Consider the following 22,458-nt stretch of genomic DNA (forward strand, 5'->3'; position numbering starts at 1 on the left):
CCCGGAGCGTGGCCCCGCCCCCCGCACGAAGGACCCCGGCACCGCCTTATGATTGGCTGCGGGCGCGCGGCACTTCCTTTCCTCGCTCGCTGGCAAGGAGGCCGTCGCCGCGATGGTGAGTGCCGGCGCTGGGCAGCGGCAATCCGTTCTCTATCCGCCCCCCGCCGCCGCCATCCTGCCCCCGGCCGGCTCCTAGCCGGTCCGTCGGTCAGCCCCTGGCGGGACCTGAGGGCGGGCTTGGCATCCCGTTGCCAGCCGGGGCTCCCGCGGCCGGCCTGCTTGCGGCTGGTCGGGGCCGGTTGGCAGCGAGCGGGGCCGGGTTGCGGGCCGGGGCCTGGCCCCCGCGGGGTGACTGCGGTTGCTCGGTAAGAGCAGGCCTGCGCTTTGGTAGTAGCTTTACCCTGTATTTGTTCCCTTAAAGTGGTAATGGGCGCTGTGGATCATGCCCCTGTACTGTTTTCAAAGTTTTTTCCTGTTGGAAGGTCTTAAGGAATCGGTAACATATAGGGCTTTTGTAAAGTAAACATCCCCACAAAGGATATGGTAACATATAGGCCATGTAACACTGAAGAAACTGCTGTTGTATGATTGTGCTGCTTGGGCTTGTAATCTGTGTGTTTCAGTAAAAGCTGCTTCAGCTATTCAAATGGTAGGAGTAAGTGTGGATGTTGCTGTGATATTTGGCAGCTGGGAATGAGTCTTATTTTTTGAATATACTCTTCAGAGCTGTTTTCATGTACTCTATATGTACTTCTTTTTAGAGCTGCTGAACCCAGGGCCAGCCCGCTTGTTACGAGTTCCCTGTCAGGACTTGAGAGACTTCTGACTGTTGCTGCACAGTGTGTTATTTATACACTTGTTAAGTCTGGACTGTATGTGTAGCTATTGTTTTGTGTTACTTTGTTTCTTTTCTTGCAGAACGAAACAGTGACCATCAGAACCAGGAAGTTCATGACAAACAGGCTTCTTCAGCGCAAGCAGATGGTAAAACAATACAGAAAATTGCTTTTAGTTTGTCTGTTGGTTTTGGGCTGCAGGTGTTTTTTTTTAGGCGCTCTAAGGGGCCTGTAAAACCTCCAGAGACCCTGTTGTTATAGGCTTAAACGCGTTGATGTATGCTGAAGTTAAAATTTGATGGTGAAGTACAGAGTTGGGTTGTCATTTGCAGTTGCACCAGGGGAGGTTTAGATTAGATATTAGGAAAAAATTGTTCACAGGAAGAGTGGTTAAGCACTGGAACTTAGTGACATGGTTTGGTGGGACTTTATGGTTGGACTCTACCTTAGAGGTTTCTTCCAATCAAAATCATTACCTCAAGTGGGAAACCTAGAATTTTGTATCAAATCAATACTACTTTTTACTGCCAAGGAAGGTTAGCGTATGTGTTAAGCTCATGGTGGGACTGTAGCACCTGGCTGTTGCGCTGGATACTGACTTTTTACTCAACTTGTAAAAATTTCCTTCTTAGGTGATTGATGTTCTTCATCCTGGGAAGGCCACAGTCCCCAAAACAGAAATCAGGGAAAAGCTGGCGAAAATGTACAAGACGACCCCTGATGTTATTTTCGTCTTTGGCTTCAGAACTCACTTTGGTGGTGGCAAGACAACAGGTTTTGGCATGATCTATGATTCCCTGGACTACGCAAAGAAAAATGAACCAAAGCACAGGCTTGCTAGGGTAGGTTGTTTTTCAGTAACTTGAGAACAATTAGGATGGATTTGAAGTGTTGTGACTTACATGTCTAAAAGCCAAAGTTTGTGACAGTGCTGTTGTACTCAAGAGTTCTGTAAGAGGTCTTAAAATAGTATTTTAGCTTCTGCATTTACAAAATAGGCTAAGTTTTTTATTGTATATTACAGGGGAACTGGGAAGGCAAAACATACTACCAGTGATACTTATCAGTAATAGATAATTAACCGCTATTAAAGGTCTTGAAGAAGCATTAAGGGATGGGGCTGATGCATATGCTACTTCAGTGCCTAGATTTTGTGTTCATTAGTTAAATTGTGTCACTATTTAGCTAACATTTGAAATTTAAACAGTATTGGAAGAGTCCAGAAGTAGTAGAGCTTAATTTCAGAGCTGTTATCAGTGAAACAATGTTAAATGCAACTGTTTCTTAATAGCATGGCTTGTATGAAAAGAAGAAGACTTCCAGGAAGCAGCGAAAGGAGCGTAAGAACAGAATGAAGAAAGTCAGGGGCACAGCCAAGGCAAATGTTGGTGCTGGCAAGAAGGTAGGATGAGAATATCTGTGAACTAGAGGGAGCATGTTGCCTTTGAAATGTTGATTAGAAAATCTTCAACAGAATAACATTGTTTTTCTTCCATTTCTTTCACCTGTTCTACTGGATAACAGAAGGTAATCTGTGTGGTGTTTTATAGCTTGTTATCAGCTCAGTAGCTTAGTTTGCTCCTTGCTGCTGCAATCATAGCTGATGTAATGTCAAACAATGCTGCTTAAGTGATCCTTTCCTACGTGCCACTAGGAACTGAGGTTAAACTTTAGTAAATCTAACAGTATTGCTCTAATCGCATAACTCGGTCTTGCAATATGCAAAATAAATCATCTTAACACCTGTTACTCAGATTGCCTAAATATCTAATGCTTACTCCCCCAAGCTGATATAATTAATGGAATTAATTATAGAGTATGTTTAGTTAAGGATGTGTGGTGGTGTAGCCAGTCAGAACAGCATGTAAGTAGAGGTAAGGTAGAATGCCTGCTTTATCCTGTGTTTAAGTGACTGATTCCCAAGATGGGCAGTTTTCCCTGGTGGGAGCTTCCTGTGCTGTGGCTGCAACTTGACACAAGCAGCTTGGAGGGAAGGCAGAGTTCATCATCTATCATGAAAAAAAAAACAACAACCCAAAAAAAACCAACAAAAAACCCACTGAAACAGGGGAATAGCCTGGGTGTAGAGACAATCATTTTCCTTTGTAGCTTTTTGTCCTCAGAAAAATGCCAAGTAAGCTGTGCAGTTAAGTGGGGTTTTACAAGTGTTTTAGCAAGGGGGGAGAGGGTGATGGTTTTGATGCTTAGCTCTGTAGTTGCTGAAGTGTGTTGACATCTTGAACTTTAGTAATCTTCACTTTTGCTTTTTTCTACTTTCTTGGAATTCTCCATCAGAAATGAAGTATCTAGCAGGTACTGAAAATAAGCATGGATGTGGTGACTGAATTATACATCACTGAAACGTGTCCATCCTTTTAATCGAAGCACTGTACTGCCTTGCATACATGCACCTTTGCTTTCAACTTGCTTCTGCCCTGTAAGGGTTCAGATAACTACTTAATGAATTTTAGTCTGTGTGACTTGGGATTAAAAAAATTGGCTAATGGCAAACAAAGACTTTTTGAAACTAGTGAAACAAGAAGGAATTCCAGTGAGAAGAAATCCAAGTAACTTGATGCCATTGATTTGAGGCATTGGTTCAGAACGCTCCAGGTTCTCATTCAAAGTAGTACAGTGCAATTGCATGTGTAACGTGATCTTTGTGTGAAAGTAGTTGTGCATCTATGAAAACTAAGTCACATCACAGCTTAGTGCTTTTGAGGCGATGGTTGGAAATGACACATTTGTCAGCGTTAAACTGTACTTAAATATTGGCTTTAATATTCCAAGTTAAGCTACAAGTTACAGTGAAGTTAGAAATCTCTGTAAAATTAGATTCTGCAAACTTATCAGATGAGAACTAATCTACCCGATAAGTTTTGGAGCCTTTTTCGTTCCTGCTTCAAGGCCCTGCTAAATGATGAAATCCTACAGTTGTTTACAGTGTAACAGCGCAAATAAGCATTTGGGTATAGTAGCAACATTGATGTACCCCCCCCCTTGCCAGTGTCATGGGGAGCCATTCAGGTTGCACTGCTAACAGTAGAATGGATAAACTTCTTCCCTTGAAGACTTTGGCACTTGGAGGTAGCTGTTGTTGAGTGTTAATGTGGAATGGCTAAATGAATGTCATTTGAATTACTAAAGTTGTCTGGTTCATAGAAACTCTTGAAGCATATATAACCACGTAGAAATTTAATATCAGGATCGTGTGCTGTGATAATTATGTAGCAGATGTGACTTCTGTATCAAGTGCTTACCAAACTGGCATGCAATCTCAGTAGTAGATGAACTGCGTTTCTGATTAGAGTTTTTTTAATGTCATCTTACGTGGTCTTTTAATGTATAAGTATGCATGGATTAGATATTAATTGTTTACCAGTTTTGTTAAATCTTTGTGTCCTTGCATTAAACTTTGACTAAAACCAACTTAATTTAGTTGCTTTCTGGAAAACTTGCTTAAGAGTTTTGTGCTGCATCACAGAAAAAAGCTTGTGGAATACACTGCGTCTGAAAGCTTTGTCTTGAAAAATGCATGTTTAAACGTAATGGTGTGGCATGGTTCATCATCCTTTATCCCGGCCATATGGAGGAATTTTTAACAGGAGTTCTGGCATATGTTCTGGAGTCTACCTATATAAGCTATGAAAAGTGTTTCTCAGAAATGTGTAGGCACTTGCTTCTGAGACGTCTTCAGGCAAGTCTGTTGTTGTAAAAGCTATGTACAGTATAGCGGGAAAACTATTGAAATGGTGAATCATACTTGATTAGTTTTTCTTGAACTTTTAAGTCTGATATCAACTGTGCTACTGTCTTGACTGTTAGAAGTTTTCTTTAGTGCTTCCTTTCCCTTTTTCAGAATTCCCATTCTGTTCTTTGTGTACTTTGAAGAGAAGTATTTTAAAATAGTTTGTGGTGTTTAATATATTCTGTAGATCTGCTTTGCTGAGGTCACATAAAAGTTTGCAACAAGCAGATGTGGGTCTCCCTAACCTAGTGTTCGCATCTAGAGCAGTGACCCATATGCCCTAGGCTACTGAAATGCAAAAATAAAGAAACACCCACCCACCCAACCTTTTAACCTCACAAATGTGGTTGTGACAGCTTTTGACATGTGAGCCTTCCAAACAGAAATGTGTTGTGTTGTTTTTGTTTTTTAAAAACAAACCCTTGATCACACAGAGGTGTGGATGGATAGGCACTTTAAGCCTTTGTAGGTAGCCTGTAGGTATAATTTAACATGCAGTTGCAATCTGAGTATTATTTAACCTCTAAACAGCTATTGTTAAGTCCCGTTATGTGTTGGAGGGAATGTATAATGGAAGCCTTCAGCCTCTACATTACTAAAAACTCTGAGTGTTTCTTATGGCTTTCCACTGTGGTAATCGGAAAAATAGACATACTGTGAGTGTCAGTGGAAAGCCTTAAATACTCATCTTCTACAGCAGTAGCTGTTCTCTCACTAAATAATGTTTGTTTTTTCCCCAGTAAATGAGCATACTTCAGATGGAAAATGGATAACAGGTATGACTTCAGAATGCTTTGTAAGGGTAGACGTCTAGTAGTCGTTACGATGATACAGGTCTAATGCTGATTTATGTAAATACCATGGTACCTGTGCTGATACAGAACCCAGTGCAAGAGTTCAAGACTAAGAAAGACCGAAATAGTTACAAATCACTATTGTGGTTACTACCGAGTCGATAATTTATGTGACTTCCACTTACATGAAATACCTGTTTAGCATAAAGACTGAAATAATAAATGAGGCAGCTTAGATCTAATGTTGCAGAAAGTGTTGATTATTTAGCCTTATTGTAAACAAGGCTTACATTTTCCTACATTTTGTAAACTAATGAGAGGCTAGTACACTGTGGTTTTTATTGCCTTAAATAGATTGAAGTAGTGCAAATTCTATTCTTGACGAGAAATTTCTGTTGTTTTCTTACAGATATTTATTTGCATTAAATTTCTCTAAAACAAACCTGATATTCTTTACATTGTAACTGTTATAGACCTCTCTGGTTTTGTTAGAAATGGTCTGAATGACTCGGTGTAAAGCAACTAAACAGTTTGTCTGGGAGCTGATGTACTGAATATAATGTCTTAAAACGGAAAGCTGGCAGAGCAATTGTAGCACATCAAGCTGTTAGGCAGGAAGACACTAATCTAGGCTCTCATTTGTTCCCATGACAGTACTATGAGGTTTTGAACCTTACGTTCTAAGAAAGGCAGTGTGATTCACCTGGCTTATTGGGGAATCAGGTTTTCAGGCTCTGTAAAGGTATGACTGTAAAAATGGTTTTAATAGAGTGGCACTGATCTATCTTTTTCCTTCACAGACTATGTTATTCTAAGAAGAAATACAGACTTGCTCTGGAAAGAAGCTGCTCATCTGGCTTTAACATCAAATAAACTATGTCAGTAAAATGCTGGTTTACCCTTTGATTTTGATTCGAAAGCTACCATTTTGTAAAGTTTTGAGAAAATCAAGATTGGTGCACTGTTTGCACTGCATTAAAATCTTTACATAATTAAGCAATTCTTGTTCAGAGTATTATTTTGAGGCGAATTGGAGCTTTCTGCAGGTGATAGTAGAAGTAATTTGGAAGCAGGCAGCATTAGTTAATGGAGGTAAGTGTGCTTGCATCACCTGGTGTTCAAATGGTGGTTTGGAAAGTAATCTCAAGATGTGCTTGTTTGCCTGTATTGTGTAGACCAGTACAATATAGCCAAAGGGTGAACAAAACATGTGGACAGGGGTATTCAGAGCTACATACTTCTACAGTTAAGATACCTGCTAATGAAGGAGTCGGGTATGACTTGTCTTTTGGTCCTGAGTGGTCTGGACAGGCTCTGGGTTCTGTCTCCAGACTGCAAACCATACAGCGCATGCCTAATTTTTCATCTGGTAGTGTTAAAGGAGTTATTTAAGATTGGATTAGTGGCTGGAAGAGGTATACGGTGTGCTAGAAATGTGGACTTCTAGTGCAGGTATTTCAAGTGGTGAGCACAACAGAAGTTTTGTAGTTTAAATGGGACTGAAATGGATGGGGCTGTTCTAGCAGCTGTGCTGATGGAGGCTCTGACTGTATTACCCAAGTACCTTTGTACTGAGGCAGCATGTTGTAACTTGGGTAATTTTAGTGACTAGGGGGGGAAACCAACAACAGCATAGTTAAGAACTGTTGAAGTGGTTGGAAAAGAGGATACTGTTGTCCTGATGACTTCCTTACAAGATCTGGTAAGTAATAAAGCACTTAATGCCTCTCTTAGTACCTTCTGTGTGAGTCTTGAACTGGTGGGCTTGCTGTTTGCGTTCAGCAGCATCACACTTGGCTGTACAGTAGATTTTCTGTACGTCACGCTGTGTGTTTCTGCTTTTATTGGGGTTAGTAACTGGGAATAGCAAGCAGCTCCCCTGCTGAAGGGATAGGTATTCCCATTTTTTTACAAAGGTAGGTGAACTGGTGATGTTAGGCTAAGGGGGTGAGTGAAACGCAGTAATCGCTTCTAAAATAATAATTCTCATTCTGAAGTCCTGTGCAAATTAAAAGGCTTTTTTACTTGGCAGACAGACCTTCAAAGACAAGTACCTACTTGATGTTCTCACCGAAGGTTGTAAGTGTGTTAAATCCTGAAGTTTGCTAGAGGGATATTAAAAGTGCGATTTTTGTGTTTGGGTGATGTGCACTGAACTCCTTGAGATAGCAGGTATGTTTTCAGTAGGTGACAGTACAATTTCTGACAACAGAAAAGGTAGTAAGGGATACGGAGCAAACATGCAAGGCTTAAGAGTTAGAATGTAAACTTGTTTTAAAGGTAATGCTTGCAGTAAGCCCTTTCTGTGTATAATGTTCAACATGAAAGGAGAGAAGAGTCATGCTATTAAATGTAATTGAACAATCACTAGGGGGTGGTGTGAACACAGTGATAGAAATACAAGGGAGACTTGTATAGCTATTTTTCACAAAATAGGCTGCAAGGAAGCCAAATTACCTCTTTAGCAAGGGACAAACACCTTTGAAATATGCATTAAAAATAGTTGGGTTGAGGATCTGAGGCTTTGAGTGATATTTTTGTTTCACTGGTGGTTTTTTGAATTGAATGGAAAACCATCTGTTTCAATGAAGACCATACAGTTAGTGTTTTCCAAATGTTTACTGTTCTAAAGCTCCAGAGTGCTGGCATGAATTCTAGTTGCTCTTTTCAGAAGCCGCCTTACCTTAGCTTTAAGCAATCAAGAAAGGGTCTATAAGTAAGTGGGGGCATAAAGGTGTTATCTGTCTTTCATAGTCTTGATGTTTTGACTTGATATAACAGTGCTGTTACAGGGGGCATGTACCTCTTGAAGCAGAACTTGGCTCTTCAAGTTCTGGAGTACTGAAGGTTCCCTTCTTCTATTTTCTCATGTCTTAAATGCTATTAATTACAGGGTCATTTATGAGGTACAGTAATTTTTTGAAGCAGATGGATTGAAATAAGCTGTCTTATTTGGTGCTGTAATTTTGGGTTTGATGCCCCATTTTGCTTTAAGATACACAGCAAAAAATTCCTGGTGACTCCCTGGAACAATCAACTCTCCTTGTTGCATGGTTAGGTTATAACCCCATGTCTGTAAGCTGTACTCTTGTCTTGCAATATGAGGCGTTAAACACCAAAAATAGGGAAGGGGACAAAATGACGTTGAAGTGATCCAGAATTAACTGATCAAATAGGATTGCCCTATTTGAGTGTTGCCACTAGCCAGCATTGACGTGGCTGTCCTATTCTCTCGTTCCACGTGGAAAATGGCAAGCAACTGAATAGCTGTCACGTGAAATCTTGGTGCTTCAAGAGTCTGGAGACAGGAGCAGCTCTTCATGCGAGTCCTCGTTCTGCCAATGTTTTGCCTTCGTCTGCCGCAGTCCAAGCGACGTGTGGCAGGTGTTCTGTAATTCAGAAGTTTAATGCACATGTCATGCTGTGAACACTAGGTTAATCCCCTTTCCTGTGGGAGGTAAAACAATTAAGTGGAAAGCATTGATGAACAGGAATTGTCACTACTTTCCCTACTGTGTGCTCAAGGTACCCTTTTATTTCCTGCTGGTCTTGACACATCCCATCATCTATAGGTAGCGGTTTCTGTCACTGTTGCCTGCTTTTAGACTTTGGCCTGGCCCTTGTATTTCAATATATCAAGTACTTTTATCTATGTGGTTACCAGTCAGGAGCCCAAATTAGTCTGAAGAATTTTTGGAGAAGGAACTTCTAAATGAAACCATTGATGAGTAATCTCAAACTGACACACATGGGAGGACTTTCATTAACACTTCACCACTTTTAATGGCTTGGACTTGTGTGGTTTTCGTTTTTTTCAACAAGGGCTATAATTAGCATGGAAAATCTTTAGGTTTCTTTTTTTGTAGGAAGGACTCAAAATTATATAGCTGGTCTAGCAAGTAATGAAGCCTTCCTGTGAAGTGCTTGAAAAGCTGTGCAGGAGCCTCAGGGCTTGACTTAATTGAAACTGGATCAAGTAGTCCATTCCTTGCTGAGGTTCCACCTCTGCAATCAGTGAGATATCTAAAGCACAGCCAGACAGTGGTGGCTTTTGTCTGAAGGAGATTGCAGTCTAGAAGGCAAGAGGAAAACTAAAGCAGATCAAAGAAAGATTGACCACAGCAGCAGAGTCTGTTTGAAGGAGCAGAGTTTAGTGTCTTGGCATCATAGGGGGGAGAAAAAAAAAAACCAAACAAAAAAAAACCCCAAACCAAACTAAAAATAGTCATAGAGATGAAAGATGGTAAAATTTGGTATCACCTGGGCAATGAGGTGGTTTCGTCTAGGAAGGAGCTTGCAACAGGCTTGAGAGGGAATGTTAAGGGGAAGAAACAAAGCTGATTGGGTCAGTGGCTTGAAGTGAGGCATGGTATGCTATGAGAAGGCTGCAGTACCAATAGGCAGAGGGATAAAAGGGGGATGTTGGGGGTTCCTATTCATAGAAAATGTGTCATTGAAGGAATAGTCTGTTGGTCACTAGCAAATCTATTGGCAAGAGTCAGAAGAAATTAACTTCTATTACTCTGGTCAGTTCCTGTACAAAATTCATGTCATTAGTTTCTTACATGGAGGCAATGGAACATTGTCCTGTAGCAGCTGTTGATACTAGATTTGTACTGGAAGTTTGAAGTTGTGGTTGTTAGTGTGCCCTGCTCATGTGCTTCCATTAGAGTGAAGTGATTTATTGAGCCTTTTTTGGATGGGTGTTTGGGTGGTATTAAGAGACCAGGTGAGAGTTGTTGATTGATTTTTTTTTTTTTTTTTAGCTCTGAATGCTGTCGAAGTTTCATCTGAGCAGGAGAACTTTCCAAAATAGGTGGCAAATGTTTCTTCTGTTAATCATCTTCCTAACACAGCAGCAATAAGACCAAGTTATTTCAATGAATGCATTTGTTACGATGCTGCTCAGATGGAAAATGAAAGGTGTACGTAAGCTTTGATAGGTCAATGTCAGGAGTAGGCACATCCTAGTATGTCAGTGCTTTTGGACCCCTTTGCTTTAAAGGGATTAAATGGAAACTTATTTGCTGCTCATATTTGTTAACTCTAGTTTAATGTCTTAAAGATAATATATCCCCTGTAGAATTTTATCCTCATCTGGAATCCAGTAAGTTTCCTCTTAATTTTAGTCTTTGCTGTCTGTAAAGGCTGTGGCTAATGAAACAGCTGCAGAAGTGGCTAAAAAGCCATCCTGTACACTAGAAGGTAATTGTATTTTTTTTTTTCCAAGAGCTGGCCACTGCCAGCCAGTCCTACTAATGAAAGAGCTCCATCTTCCTCCCCACTTGTTGCTGTTCATACCCGGAGATCCGAAATAAGGTCAAGTAGTGTGCTGAGGCAGAAGGGCATTCAGAGCATCTGTGGCTTCTCTTAACACCGTAGATACTCTGCGTGCAGCAAAACTGGTGTGAGTGCAGTGCTTCGCTGGGGTAAATGATACTGGTTTGCACTTGGGCTCATTGGGTTAAAATACAGCTTCTTGTCTAACGAAGCCGGCCAGACTGCAAACTGACCTGCATTAGGAGAAACATGCTTCGCTGCCTTTCATGATGATCTGATTTGATTGTACTGGAGCTGCTACCCTGCTATCATTTTCTGTCAATTTTTGCTAGCCTGTTTGTTAAGCCAGGAGTCATTTGTGTTGATTTGATAACAGGTTTCAATCACTGATAATAAAACTTTTCTGTGACAGATGACCTCAGATCTATATCTCCTGTGCAGTCTTGGCTGTAAGTAGAAAATTGGGGCTGACACTTCCCTTCTCCCATGTTCTCTGTGCTTTAACAGTTGATGTAAAAATCACAATGGAAGTGGCTTCATATTCTGTATGTTAAAAGGGGGGGGGAAAGCCGATTAAAAAGGTTGGTCCATAGTTCTTGTATAGTTTCACAGTTTCCTTTATAGTTTGATGGATCCTGCTGCAGACCAGAAGTGAAATGAAGCCTTTTTATTATTTTTTCGAGGGCAAATAGGGGGGTATTATAAAAGCTGTGAGCATTCATGTTTTAAGTGTTTAATTGATTGTTGAAGAAAGGTGGATTTAGGTCCTGCTTCGGAGCTTTATAAAAGTAAAGACTAATGTATGGATCTAAGATTGGGAGAAATTGCTTCATACTCACACACAAATATTAAATTGTTATGGTTTTGAGGACTTAGAGTATATTTTGCCTGGCATTGAACTCCATAGTGTTTATTTAAACACTGAAGCACTGTTACTTAGGTATAAACCAGGAAAAAATAGGGTGAAATCGAACTGTCCAGACTCAAATGCTGAAAAGTAAACATCTTTTTATATGCGTGAAGTATAATATAGTATATTATGTGTAAAATTTTTTTCTTGTTTTTATTAAATGTGAAAATCTTCACAGGCATAAATGTCTACTAGTGGCCCTTCGTGACACTGACTTGTGCTTTTGGAAAAAAAAAAACCCAACAAAACCCCAACATAAATCCCCTTTCAGTAGTAAATCATTGCTTTAAAATACTTCCTTTAGTTGAACAGTGTCCTTCTGGCTCCCGGCAGTGCTTTATTGGTATGGCATGTGGCCTGGGTGACAGTCTCGGCATAGGACTAACAGAAGCTCTGGCGCGGTGCTGCACAGAGCAAGCCCTGGAGAGCTGCATTAGGAGAACTGGTGCTGGCACTGACGGTGAGTGCAGGACCGGTACAGCCCCAGCAGGATGCGGGCATGCAACCTTAAAAATGCCTGCGGAGCTGGAAGGTTCCAGTATTCCCACCTAACAGGCAAAGCACAGAAGGATAAAATACAAACACTTCTTAAAGTACCTGAGTGTTTAAAAACATAAGTGCAAATGTATTTATGTACAAATGAATAGATGATATTTTGGTTGGGAGGGACCTATGATGGTGAGTCCAGCTGCCTGACCAAGTCAAGGCTGACCAAGTTAAAGATACTGTGTTCTCCAGGCTTTGGCCATGAACTACCTCTCTAGGAAGCCTGTTCCAGAGTTTGGCCACCCTCTTGGTAAAGAAATGCTTCCTAATATCCCATCTAAACCTCTCCCGGTGCAGCTTTGAACCTCCCTTTAGTATAAAAACACCTCCAGCAGTCGTGGTTTCTCCCCAGGCCAGAAAACAAGCAAATGTTGTGCTGGGAGATGAACCTCAGTGCCAAGGTAATGCCCAGCAGGTAGCAGGAACCAGCTTTCGTCCCGGCAGAGCGGGGATGGGGCTGGCTTTGTGCAACCAGCCTCAGTGAGAGGCGTGATGGGCATGGAGCGTGGGATGCAGCCAAGCCCTGGCTCGCTCGGCTCTGCCCCGTGGGTTTCTGCAGCGCAGTCCTTGGGTCAGTCGCTGTGCAGCCCTTAAACTTCAACCCAGCAATTAGTCCCTGTTTGTTTTGACCAGTACTGTCAGCCTGATGCAGTGCCCCTACCTGGAGCAGGGAATTCTTTCTTCTGGGTACAGAAAGCTCATGAGATTACTTTCTTCCTTCTAAAAGCTCTCTTCAGAGGTGATGTGGCTAGCTGGCAGTATTCTAGCCAATTCTGATAAAGAGGAATTCCTGTGTATCAAATGTCCGGGTCTCGGAAATAAATTTCCCATGGCTTGTGTAGGGATTAACTTGTGCTTTTGTCAGCAGTGACAGCCTAACAGAATTTGGTGCCCTTTCAGTCTCTCAGCTTGGCGTTGCCCATGCTGCTTGACTAGGGGCACGTTCCCTCTGCTTTACAGCTCATTCAGAATGTACGTCCCTGTGTTTGTTAGCAGAGTTCATTACTCCAGAACATAAACAACTTTTAAGTACTTTGTGTGATCGCTACTGATTTTAAGAGGTGGGGGAAGGTAGCTCTTCAGTCTTCCATCTTTTGCTGGCCCCTTGAAGAAGATTGAAGCTCGTTTAACCCACAAGTCTCTGCTTAGCTGACAGAATACCTTGTCTTCATTTGAGCTGCCTGTTGCAGATGGACCACGCTTCTTCCTGAAACCTGGGTCAGTCCTTCCCACTCACTTTTGGGAGACGCTGCCTCTGTACGGCTCTCACAATGGTACATATCTCAAGGCATATATCCATAGTGATTTATCTCTGTGTTTCTGCTTTGCATCCCCTCCCTTTCCACCCTTCTCAGGTATATTGATGTGCCACACTTCAGTTCTACATTCTTTACTAAAGAAACATACACAATCCTTTCTGGAGCATTTCTCAATCAAAAAAAGCAATGCAAAACCCAACTAAAACCCAAACTAAGCTTTTTCAGTGCCTCACTTAGAATTGGTAAATGGAAATAGAAGCAGACAGCCATCAAGTAAACACTGTGTACAAGGCACTTCTGAGGTCTGTTCTTCAATTAATACTTGTCAATAAGTTCAGTGACAGCTACAGCAACACTACAGAGAGAAGATATCCTCCAACGTCAGATGCGGTAATGGTGCTCTCTTGTTTTTCAGCATAGTTCCCCAAGGACTTAACACCTTCAGTCTTTTTTTTTTGTTGTTATTTGCTTTACCACTTAAATAGATGCCTTGGGACGTGAGGTGCAGGAGCATAGGTAAAATATTTTTTATGGAGCTTGCAAAGCAATCAAGATGTTTTTATCTAGCCATTTTCAAACGATGCAAACTTTGAGAGCAAGTGTCTTGCTTTTCTGTGAGGACGCATACAAGGAGACAGCTTAGTCTCAATGAGATTGTGCAAAGTGATCCTTCAGCCAGCAGAGGACTGTAGAACCACGTACCACGCAGTTACTGATGCAAAAATGTTCTAGCGCAGAGTAAGGGGAAAACCCACATCACAAACATGTAGTTGAGACAGTCTCTTAAAAGTGGTAAAATACTGAAAAGGGAGGGCCCTTTTCTTTGTTTGTTTCTCATTAAAGAATTTAATTTGCCCCAGGTTCCCCTTGTCGATGAAGATCTATGGGAATTTTGTTTACATTTTGAAGCACATTGCCAAGAAGAGTACTTCATATGGCGAGTATACTGAACCTTTTGAGGGAATGACAACGCTACAGAAACGGCGGTGCATTCCCTAAAGGAAAACATACTTCATTTGTAATGAACATTATGTCTGCAGAAACTAATGGCACAACCTCCTATTCAGTTTATGTAAAATAAAACAGGCCCATATGTTGCTGCTTTTAGAGTTTGGGTGTTTAAATTAAATGTTGTTTAATGAATATTCAAGCCCATTTGCTCAAAAGTTGTGCTCAGTGTAGCATCTTTTTCCTCTGTCTTCGATCTTACCTAGAGTATTAAGCCATTACAAGAGGGTGCTAAAGCTGAGGCATCTGTTTCTAACTAAAACTTGGATATTAAAATGCCAGAGCAGATGAGAGGGTAAATAAAGACATACAGTAAGAGGATCTTATTATTTTTTGTTTTGTAATTAAGACTGAGAAAGGTTTGATATGCATGACGCCCTTTAAGAAATGGGAACATTCGCTGTGCTATTACAGCAGCTGCAGTTTGGGGATGTTATAGTGGCATATTCACTCCCCATTTCCTATAGGAGTTAATTCAGCTTTTCCAGTATGTGTGGGCCAGATGCCGGTGCTGGGATGCCTCAGCAGGCTGCCTTCTTGAGGCATTTGCATCTGCATCTGCGTGGGGCTACAGACAGCTCGGAGATCCTAGCGCCTGGGTGCGGACAGGCTGGCTAGAGGCACCCCACAGAAGCTGGGATTTGGGTACCGCCACTTACAAGGTTTTGCCTTTGATCATCTGTCCTCAGCTCAAAGTCAGGTAGAAAACATTAGTTGGCTGGAAGAAATCCCCTGGAAGCCAGATGTGTCCTATTGACTGCCCTATCGAATGGTCTAGGCCACGCAGCACGTTCCCCAAAACGTGCCGGGCGTTTGGCATCAAAGGTCGGCGGCTGCCCCGTGAGAGGTTGCTTTGGGTTGGGAAGGAGCCCACGGCTGCGGGCAGGAGGGTGAATTCAGTCTCACCGCACGTTTGCTTGCATCCATTAAATCAGGTTTTTAATCCAGGAAGGTACTTCCACATACATTTAAAATCCTATCTTTTCAGGAGAACCTCTTGACAAGCCAAAACCTGAAATACTTAAATGTTTTTGCAAACTTTATGTCTGAGTCCAGAAATTGACAGCGCTATCCTCATTTTTTAATGGCATGGAAAAAAATCTCATTAGAAGACAGCTGGAATGTAAACACAAATCACAATAATTGGCTTTTACGTATTTTCATGAGGGTTCTTCAGATGCTTGTTTTTACTGCACAAGTGCAATATTGCAGATATACAGTGAAGCCCTCTTCAGAGAATAATTGATACACGGATAAAATACTTAAAAACATTCCCTCATGCTGTAAATTTAAATGAAGGCCAAGACTATTACATGAGAAAAATGAATGTACAAACCCTTGAATTCTTTTAAAATTCTTTATTTGCTAGAGCTTCCCTTCTCTAATTCCACTGTGTCTACTGAGCTGGGTATTAGGCATCCATTAGTGCAGGAACAGAACAAGAAATTGCCTGCCCAGCGAGGTGTCACCTGCAGATAGTTATTAACCTGTTCTGGGCATGTCTGTAGGCATGAAAATCCACCATTTATCTGTCTCTGTGAGAGTATTTGTTAGGGATCTCCAATTAGGAAAAGAAATCTCTACCTAGATTAAAAAAAAAAAAAATGAAGTTAATACCATCACCTGTCTGCAACGTGAACTTCTGGGCTGCACCACACTTTAATTTCTTGTACTTCAGCAGAAAATGATGCTGTCCTGGCTGCTGCGCTAAGCGGTGAGAGCCGGTCCTACCCTGAAATGCTGAGTTTATTTTGCATCCCAATCCTGAGCTCTGAAAACCTGCAATACATAGGGAAACAGTTTTTCTTTAACAAACCTGATATGATGGAGAAAGACTTAGTAGGATAATTATTTTATTTTTAAAACATAGCTCCGTGTGAAACTTATTTCTTATGCAATCCTATGTATAGATGCAGTGAGTACATCTGCTCACTGTAGTGAAACAATTCTTTCTGATTTTAGCATTTATTATTTCTACAGAGCCAACCCAGCACACAAAGGGAGACAAACTGCCCCTTGTTCGTCAGCAGTGGGACTGTTTGGGGGTTGCCATCAGCTACCACGTTCTAAACCCTCCGTGTGCACAGGGGGAACAGAAGAACCCCTGAAATGTTGGGATTTTTTCAGAGTCAAACTGCACTGCGAGTGAGTGTATGTGCTGAATTTGCGGATGATCTGCTCTTTTCAGCTGTAGGATGAATACAGTCTGAGCAGTTTTATGTCGACAGGATGAGTAAAGTATTGGTGACTTGAAATCACTAGCAAATAGCTTCTCAGGTCACCAGTGTCTGACTTCAAGTTTCTAGAGCCCTCTATCAGACAGCATCCTGGCCAGCTCAGCATTCAGAATTTAGCCCCCGCCCCGTTCCCATTTTGTTTCCCTACATCCCTCTATTTCAAGGAATCCCACCCTTCCTCAGTTACAATCTGTTTAAGTTGCAGAGAGCAAACTATTCTCCAAACACCAGGAAAATATAAAAGGCTATTTTTTTATTTTATTTTTTTTTTTACTATCATGCTTTAAAACACACTAGCTCTTTCTTCCTCACCTTTCTTCTTGTCAGCTATAACAAACACAAACCGTCCCTAAGGAGAAAACAAACACTTGCTGCGGTATGCAAACAATCTATGAATTCATGACATCGGTGCTAATGTGGCTTGTTTCAGCACCAATTTAAAACCCATTCTCCTGCACCGTATGTCATCTCTTCCTGGCTATCTATCCAGCTTCTTCCAGGTTTGTCATATTAATCTGGCACCCACCCTTTTGAATGCTAAAACGTGTTATCACCCCTTTCTACAGTCATGTGCATGTTAAAACAGTGAAATTTTTTTGCATCCTCCTTTACGCTCTGTAGGAAAGATGAAAGAGGCCGTGGAGAACAATTGTACATCATGGATCTAGCCCTCCGGATAGGAATGATACTGGTGACAACCTGTCGAAATGCTGAACTTGTGTTGTTGCTTGGATGAAAGAGAGAATGCAAATGAGGGATAAGGAGAAAATAAAAGCTTCAGGATGGGCAAGGGGGATTTTCTAGCAACAGCATAGCAAACATTGTCAGAGCACTTGTGATTACAAGTCATATAGCCCTCCGCTGTTGGGAGCCAGAAACGTCTCTACCTCATTTACACTCCTTCCCAAACACATTAGAATTCCTGAAAGAAAATAAATCTAGACAGATTCCACAAGCTACAGAAGGAAGATTTGCTTTATTAAAGTCTTAGAAAAGACTCTCGGACTCTGCTTGCGTACTGCCTGCCCGGAGCTGCCCGGGTGGGGGCTGTTGAAGTTAATGCCTTTCCAGGACATTTTGCATTTGTACATAGGGCAAATTCACATCATTAAAAAAAATAAATTGATAAATTGGTTAAAAGGCATAACCCTTTCATGTAGATGTTCTCACCTGGTTCCAGTTCATCTTTTAACAGATTAGCTTCGCTTGGCTGGACAGTTGAAGCAATGCTGTTTTCTGTGATAACGGAGACTTTTAGGACTGTGTTTAATTACTGACATTAGTAGTAAGGCTGCGGTTGACTGCTTTGGGGGAATAAGATATATTATAATGCTTAAGTTTGTAGGATGTATTTCCACACTTTACTATAAACAAAGAAGCAATATGCTGTAAAACCTGTATTTTTTTTCTAGAAGACAGGCAGTAATTATGCTACGTATGAAGAAATGCATTCCCAGAGCTCACACAGGTGTGTTTAGAGATGGAATAATTCTGTTTTCCACCCAGCTTTTAGACAACACTGTGCAAATACAATCGAAAAAGGGTAAGCAGCACTAGGTAGAACCACTACAAAGAGAAAACCTGATTCTCTCCGGTCCTGTCTTTTTCTGTGTTATCCCTCCCCCTTGCTTTCCCCCACTGCCTTGCAGGTAGGACATTAGAAGAAGTTGTATATGAGGAACTGAGAGTAATCGGAGCACAGCAGTCTTTCTTGATTTATTACTTCATTCATTAATCCATATATAAAATGCAATTTAGGACAAGGCTCAGAAATCCTCACTCTGACATGTTCTCACATATTTGATAAATGATTCTACTGGAAGAGGCTCGTAGGGCATCTGCAGTAAATTCTGCCGAGATCTATTTCTCAAAACATTTTTACACTTTCATATCAAATTAGAGGATATCTTGTAGATAAGGGTAAGTGATGGGATTTCTATCACTTGGATGCATGTGGAGGAGTACAAGCATCCAGCACCCTAAGAAAGCCACAGCTTCGGGACAGTCGCCTTGAAAATAATTCTCAGAATTTTCTCCTTTCAGCCCAGAGTTGTTAATAGTCATTGAGAGGTTTGAAGACATTGATATAAATACTGTTTTCTCTAACTATCCAAAGGAAGGAGCACTGTGATATATGGATTCCATTTGAGTTATTCCAGGCAGAACGTGGGTTCTTAATATTAATCTGGGGGAGCTGAACGCAATCTTAACATGGCAGTCACGTCATCTCCAGATGCAGGGCTGGGGTACCAGCAAGCCGCTGTAAATTTGGAAACGGCATTCCTTTGATTAGGTTAGAGAGGGGCAGTGAAACAAAGCATTTTAATTTTGGAGAACCTTTCTCTCCCCAGACTGGCTCCAGAATATATACCCATCACTGCACTGTCCTTAGGCTTTCCTCTCCCCTTCCTCTCTTATTTTTGGTACTCTTTATTTTTTCTCATTTCTATACATAATATTCCCTCCTCCTAGCTTTTTTCACTCTTCATGAAGACTTTTGTCAGGCTATCGCTCCAGTTCATGCCATGTAGGAAGTAGTGAAGAAAAGGAATGTCACTGGCAGGAATCTGTGGAAGCAACTAAATGGGAAGGTGTGTGCTCCTCACATGCCTGCACTTGAGAAGTACACGCACCCGGTCCAGGTAGCTGTAGTCATCTCCCACCTTGCTTTATTAAACAAGGACGCAATATGGGAAAAAACATTTGTGGACCTTGATGCTTCTGGCACCTTGCTGTGATTTGTGTGCTCGTTGTATGGTACTATGCACATCCATACAGTTGGAACTAGATGATCTTCAAGGCTGCTTCAACCCAAACCATTCTATGATGATTCTAAAAATCTCAACTTTTAAACACTAATCTAGGTACAGAAGACCTAGAAGCTCAATTTTCTCTATTCTTTGGATTTTATTTTGTTGATAAAGTAGCGGGTAAATTAGACTGAGTTCTGATGACTGCTGCTTTCTCTCATTCTTGTCAACCCGTTAGTTCAAGCATCTTTTGTCCATTTCTCCAAATATTTAGTACAAAATGTCTTCCTGAAGACCAGACGTGAATTCAGGGATGTCCGTTTGTAACAGAAACTTAGCTGCAACATTACCTCTACATCTGCAGCGCACACAGTATGCTGCAGATCTCAATTATGTATTGAAATTCTCCGTGGATATATAGATTATTGCTGCTGTGCAAAGGAAATCTTTCTGCTACCCTTGAGTAATATCCCCTAGCCTTATTCAGCCTGAAAGTATTTATCAGAAAGTCATTACAGCTGTTTTGTTTGCACATAGCTTTCATTCCTCATATTTGAATGTCTGGGCAGCATTAGTTCAATTAGTCTAATGAATGAGTAGGTCTTCTAATATTTACTATCTAATTAGTTTATTGGCCTAGATGCATTGTGCTAGGTCTAACGGTGCAATATGTCTGGCCAAGACTGTTGTGAAGGACTTTGTAGTTTATTTCTTTGGTATTTCGGCCCAGCACTTTTTGGAAGAGAAAGAACGGGCTAATTTCTGTATCTGTTGTCCTAAAGATTGTAAAAGTAATAAAGCATCCTAGAAAAGGTGATACTTCTGCCCTGCCTCACTAAACTCCCATCCAAAGAACTTTGAGTCCCTTCTGTGTAAGACAATCTGGATGGATAGGATAGCACCTGAGAGAGAAAATAAAATAAAGGGCTAGGTTTTGATTTCCAGCTGACATGTAGCATGCAGCAACAGAAATGGACAATACAGCGGAATATATACCAAGGATGATAAAATGGTCCATAATCCGCTCTTCTGACTCCAAGGGGAATAAAAGAACAAACGAATAACAGGTGTTAGTTATATTATTGATTAAGCTACTTGAAAGTGCTGAGATTTTACCTAGGAGAGCTCATCCAAAGCATACAGATACACTATGAATAGAAAAAATTAGAACAGAATATTACATAGAACTGAAATTACTTGGGCTGTTTCTTAAAAAGTAGAACAATAAATACAATCACACCTTTTTTTTAAAAAAAAAACAACCCCAAAAACCAACACCTCTCTCTTTGTTCTATGAAAAAAAGATAGGTACTTTATCAAAGGACCCCCAACAGGCTGAACTGCCGTACAGGTTGATGGGTTGTGCCCCAGTCCAGCTGCAGGTACTGGTCCCTACCGGGCCAGCTGATGCTCGCTGTCTGTGCAGCAGGGCAGCAGGGCAGGGGTCTAACACAGCTGCTTTTTATCAGAGCCAGGTGAGGCAGGGGGCTTTTGCTACTGTCAGCCTTGGGACCTGCGCTTTCTGCCCCGATAGCTGCCTAGAATCTGAAAGCCTAGGGAAAGGAGGATCAGGAGAGGATGGCTGAACTTTCACAGGCTCATTTTCTCTGGATAAGAAGGTGGAAGAGCAACTGTTTAACTGAGATGTCTCTGAATGCTCTGGGGATCATCAGCTTAACCCGAAATTCAAGGAGAGCAGCCTTAAGAAGTCTTGAACTCAGATAAAGGTAGGAAAAACTCTGGGATCTCTGTTTAAGACTGCTGGAGCTTTGCTACTTTTATTCAGTGATTGGAAATGCCTAAAAGAAAAAGTTAAATGTGTGAGTGTAATAGTACCTGACTGTCTTCTTAAGTTTAAAAAAAAAAGTGGCTTGACTTGTCTCTAAATTTGAAGTCATCCTTTGCTGTGTCAAAAACAAACAAAAGAGAATATAGGAAAGTAAAAAGAGCATGCTGTCGAATGCATAAAGAAAATACGTTAGAAAGAGGTATCCTTGAAGTAGGGTCTCTTTGTAATTACTTCCACTTACTTTAGCCCCTTAGGTTTGGACCTAAAAGGTGGCTTTGCATGAAAGTGTTCTCCAGTTCAATTGGTATTTCCAGCTAGCCTAGAAACTAAATCTGGAGTACACGAGCAAAATCTCTTGCTATTTAGTCAGTCTCTGTTTATTCCTTATGGCATAGCCCACAATTTGGAGACTGTATAGCTTTGTTTCTGGTAAGTTGTGCTTTAACTTGGTGACACCATTGCACAGCTGTAGGACACAAGATGAAGACATATGGGGTTATATAGCTTAGTACTTATTTGACTGTGAAGTTACTCATTGCACCCCTTTTTTAATTGTGTTCCATAGTGTTACGAGGAGTATTGTGAATTCCAAGGTTTACTACAATGTATCTGTACTTCTGGTTGTAAGGAGTTTGATTCAAAGGAAACTTATGCTGCTTCCTAGCCCCAGTTTATTCAAATAACAGATATCAAAGGCTTCCGAAGACGGGCATTGGATCATGTCTCAAATGTAATATTGTTGTCACAGGGGTTGAAGTTACGGCGAGGAGCTATAGCAAATACAGAAGCTTGTTCACAGAGCTTGAAAGTGTAGTCCAAAAGGCAATCTGAGTGTGAGACGGGCAAGATATTTTCCCCTTGAAATACTGGGGCAATTCAGTGATCCACTCTTAAGATGAAAAAGACACAGTGGGCTATTTTAGCCTTAGGACCCTTTTATTTTGCATAGTGCTGCTAATGATGCTGAATGGGACATCCGCAATAACTAACTACTGGAAGTCAAAGTGATTTGTGAAGCTTCTTAGAAATGTTTGTGGAAACTTTGGGTAGATGTGGAAATAAATATGAAATAGTGGGAGGCTGATTTTTTTTCATTAATTATTTACATTCATAGTATATGAAATTGATTGGTGTGGTGTCAGAATTATTTTTGCATGCCGTGTGTGTTAACTGAAAAACATGCATAACTGCAGTGAGAGAATGGGAGGAGATCCTTGGGTAGCAATTTTGCTTCCTGACTTTCAGGAAGTTATTTACATTTCGACAGGATAAAGGAGATGGAGTTGGCCTTTCATGTTACT

At 41.1% G+C, this 22,458-nt stretch overlaps 1 protein-coding gene across 4 annotated transcripts; it reads left to right on the top strand.

Annotated features, from left to right (window-relative positions):
• The first annotated feature begins 8 nt into the window (after positions 1-8).
• Positions 9-6,378, top strand: RPS24 (ribosomal protein S24). Of its 4 annotated transcripts, XM_037401441.1 has the most exons (8): positions 9-115; positions 919-984; positions 1,469-1,678; positions 2,128-2,238; positions 2,361-2,363; positions 3,132-3,149; positions 5,325-5,360; positions 6,179-6,378. In XM_037401441.1, exons 1-6 carry the CDS (start codon positions 113-115, stop codon positions 3,135-3,137), a joined length of 399 nt encoding a protein of 132 aa, XP_037257338.1. In that variant the 5' UTR covers positions 9-112; the 3' UTR covers positions 3,138-3,149; positions 5,325-5,360; positions 6,179-6,378. The 4 variants fall into 4 exon arrangements, with proteins under 4 accessions (XP_037257338.1, XP_037257340.1, XP_037257341.1 ...); XM_037401443.1 differs by lacking the exon at positions 3,132-3,149; XM_037401444.1 differs by lacking the exon at positions 2,361-2,363.
• The last annotated feature ends 16,080 nt before the right edge of the window (positions 6,379-22,458 follow it).

The sequence above is a fragment of the Falco rusticolus genome, chromosome 9, assembly GCF_015220075.1.
Source record: "Falco rusticolus isolate bFalRus1 chromosome 9, bFalRus1.pri, whole genome shotgun sequence".
Lineage (NCBI taxonomy): Eukaryota > Metazoa > Chordata > Aves > Falconiformes > Falconidae > Falco > Falco rusticolus.

Excerpts from the sequence above, each read along its gene's own strand:
- RPS24 (XM_037401441.1), top strand. Across the intron at positions 985-1,468 it reads TTCTTCAGCGCAAGCAGATG|GTGATTGATGTTCTTCATCC; the intron begins GTAAAACAATAC and ends TTTCCTTCTTAG. Across the intron at positions 1,679-2,127 it reads CAAAGCACAGGCTTGCTAGG|CATGGCTTGTATGAAAAGAA; the intron begins GTAGGTTGTTTT and ends GTTTCTTAATAG.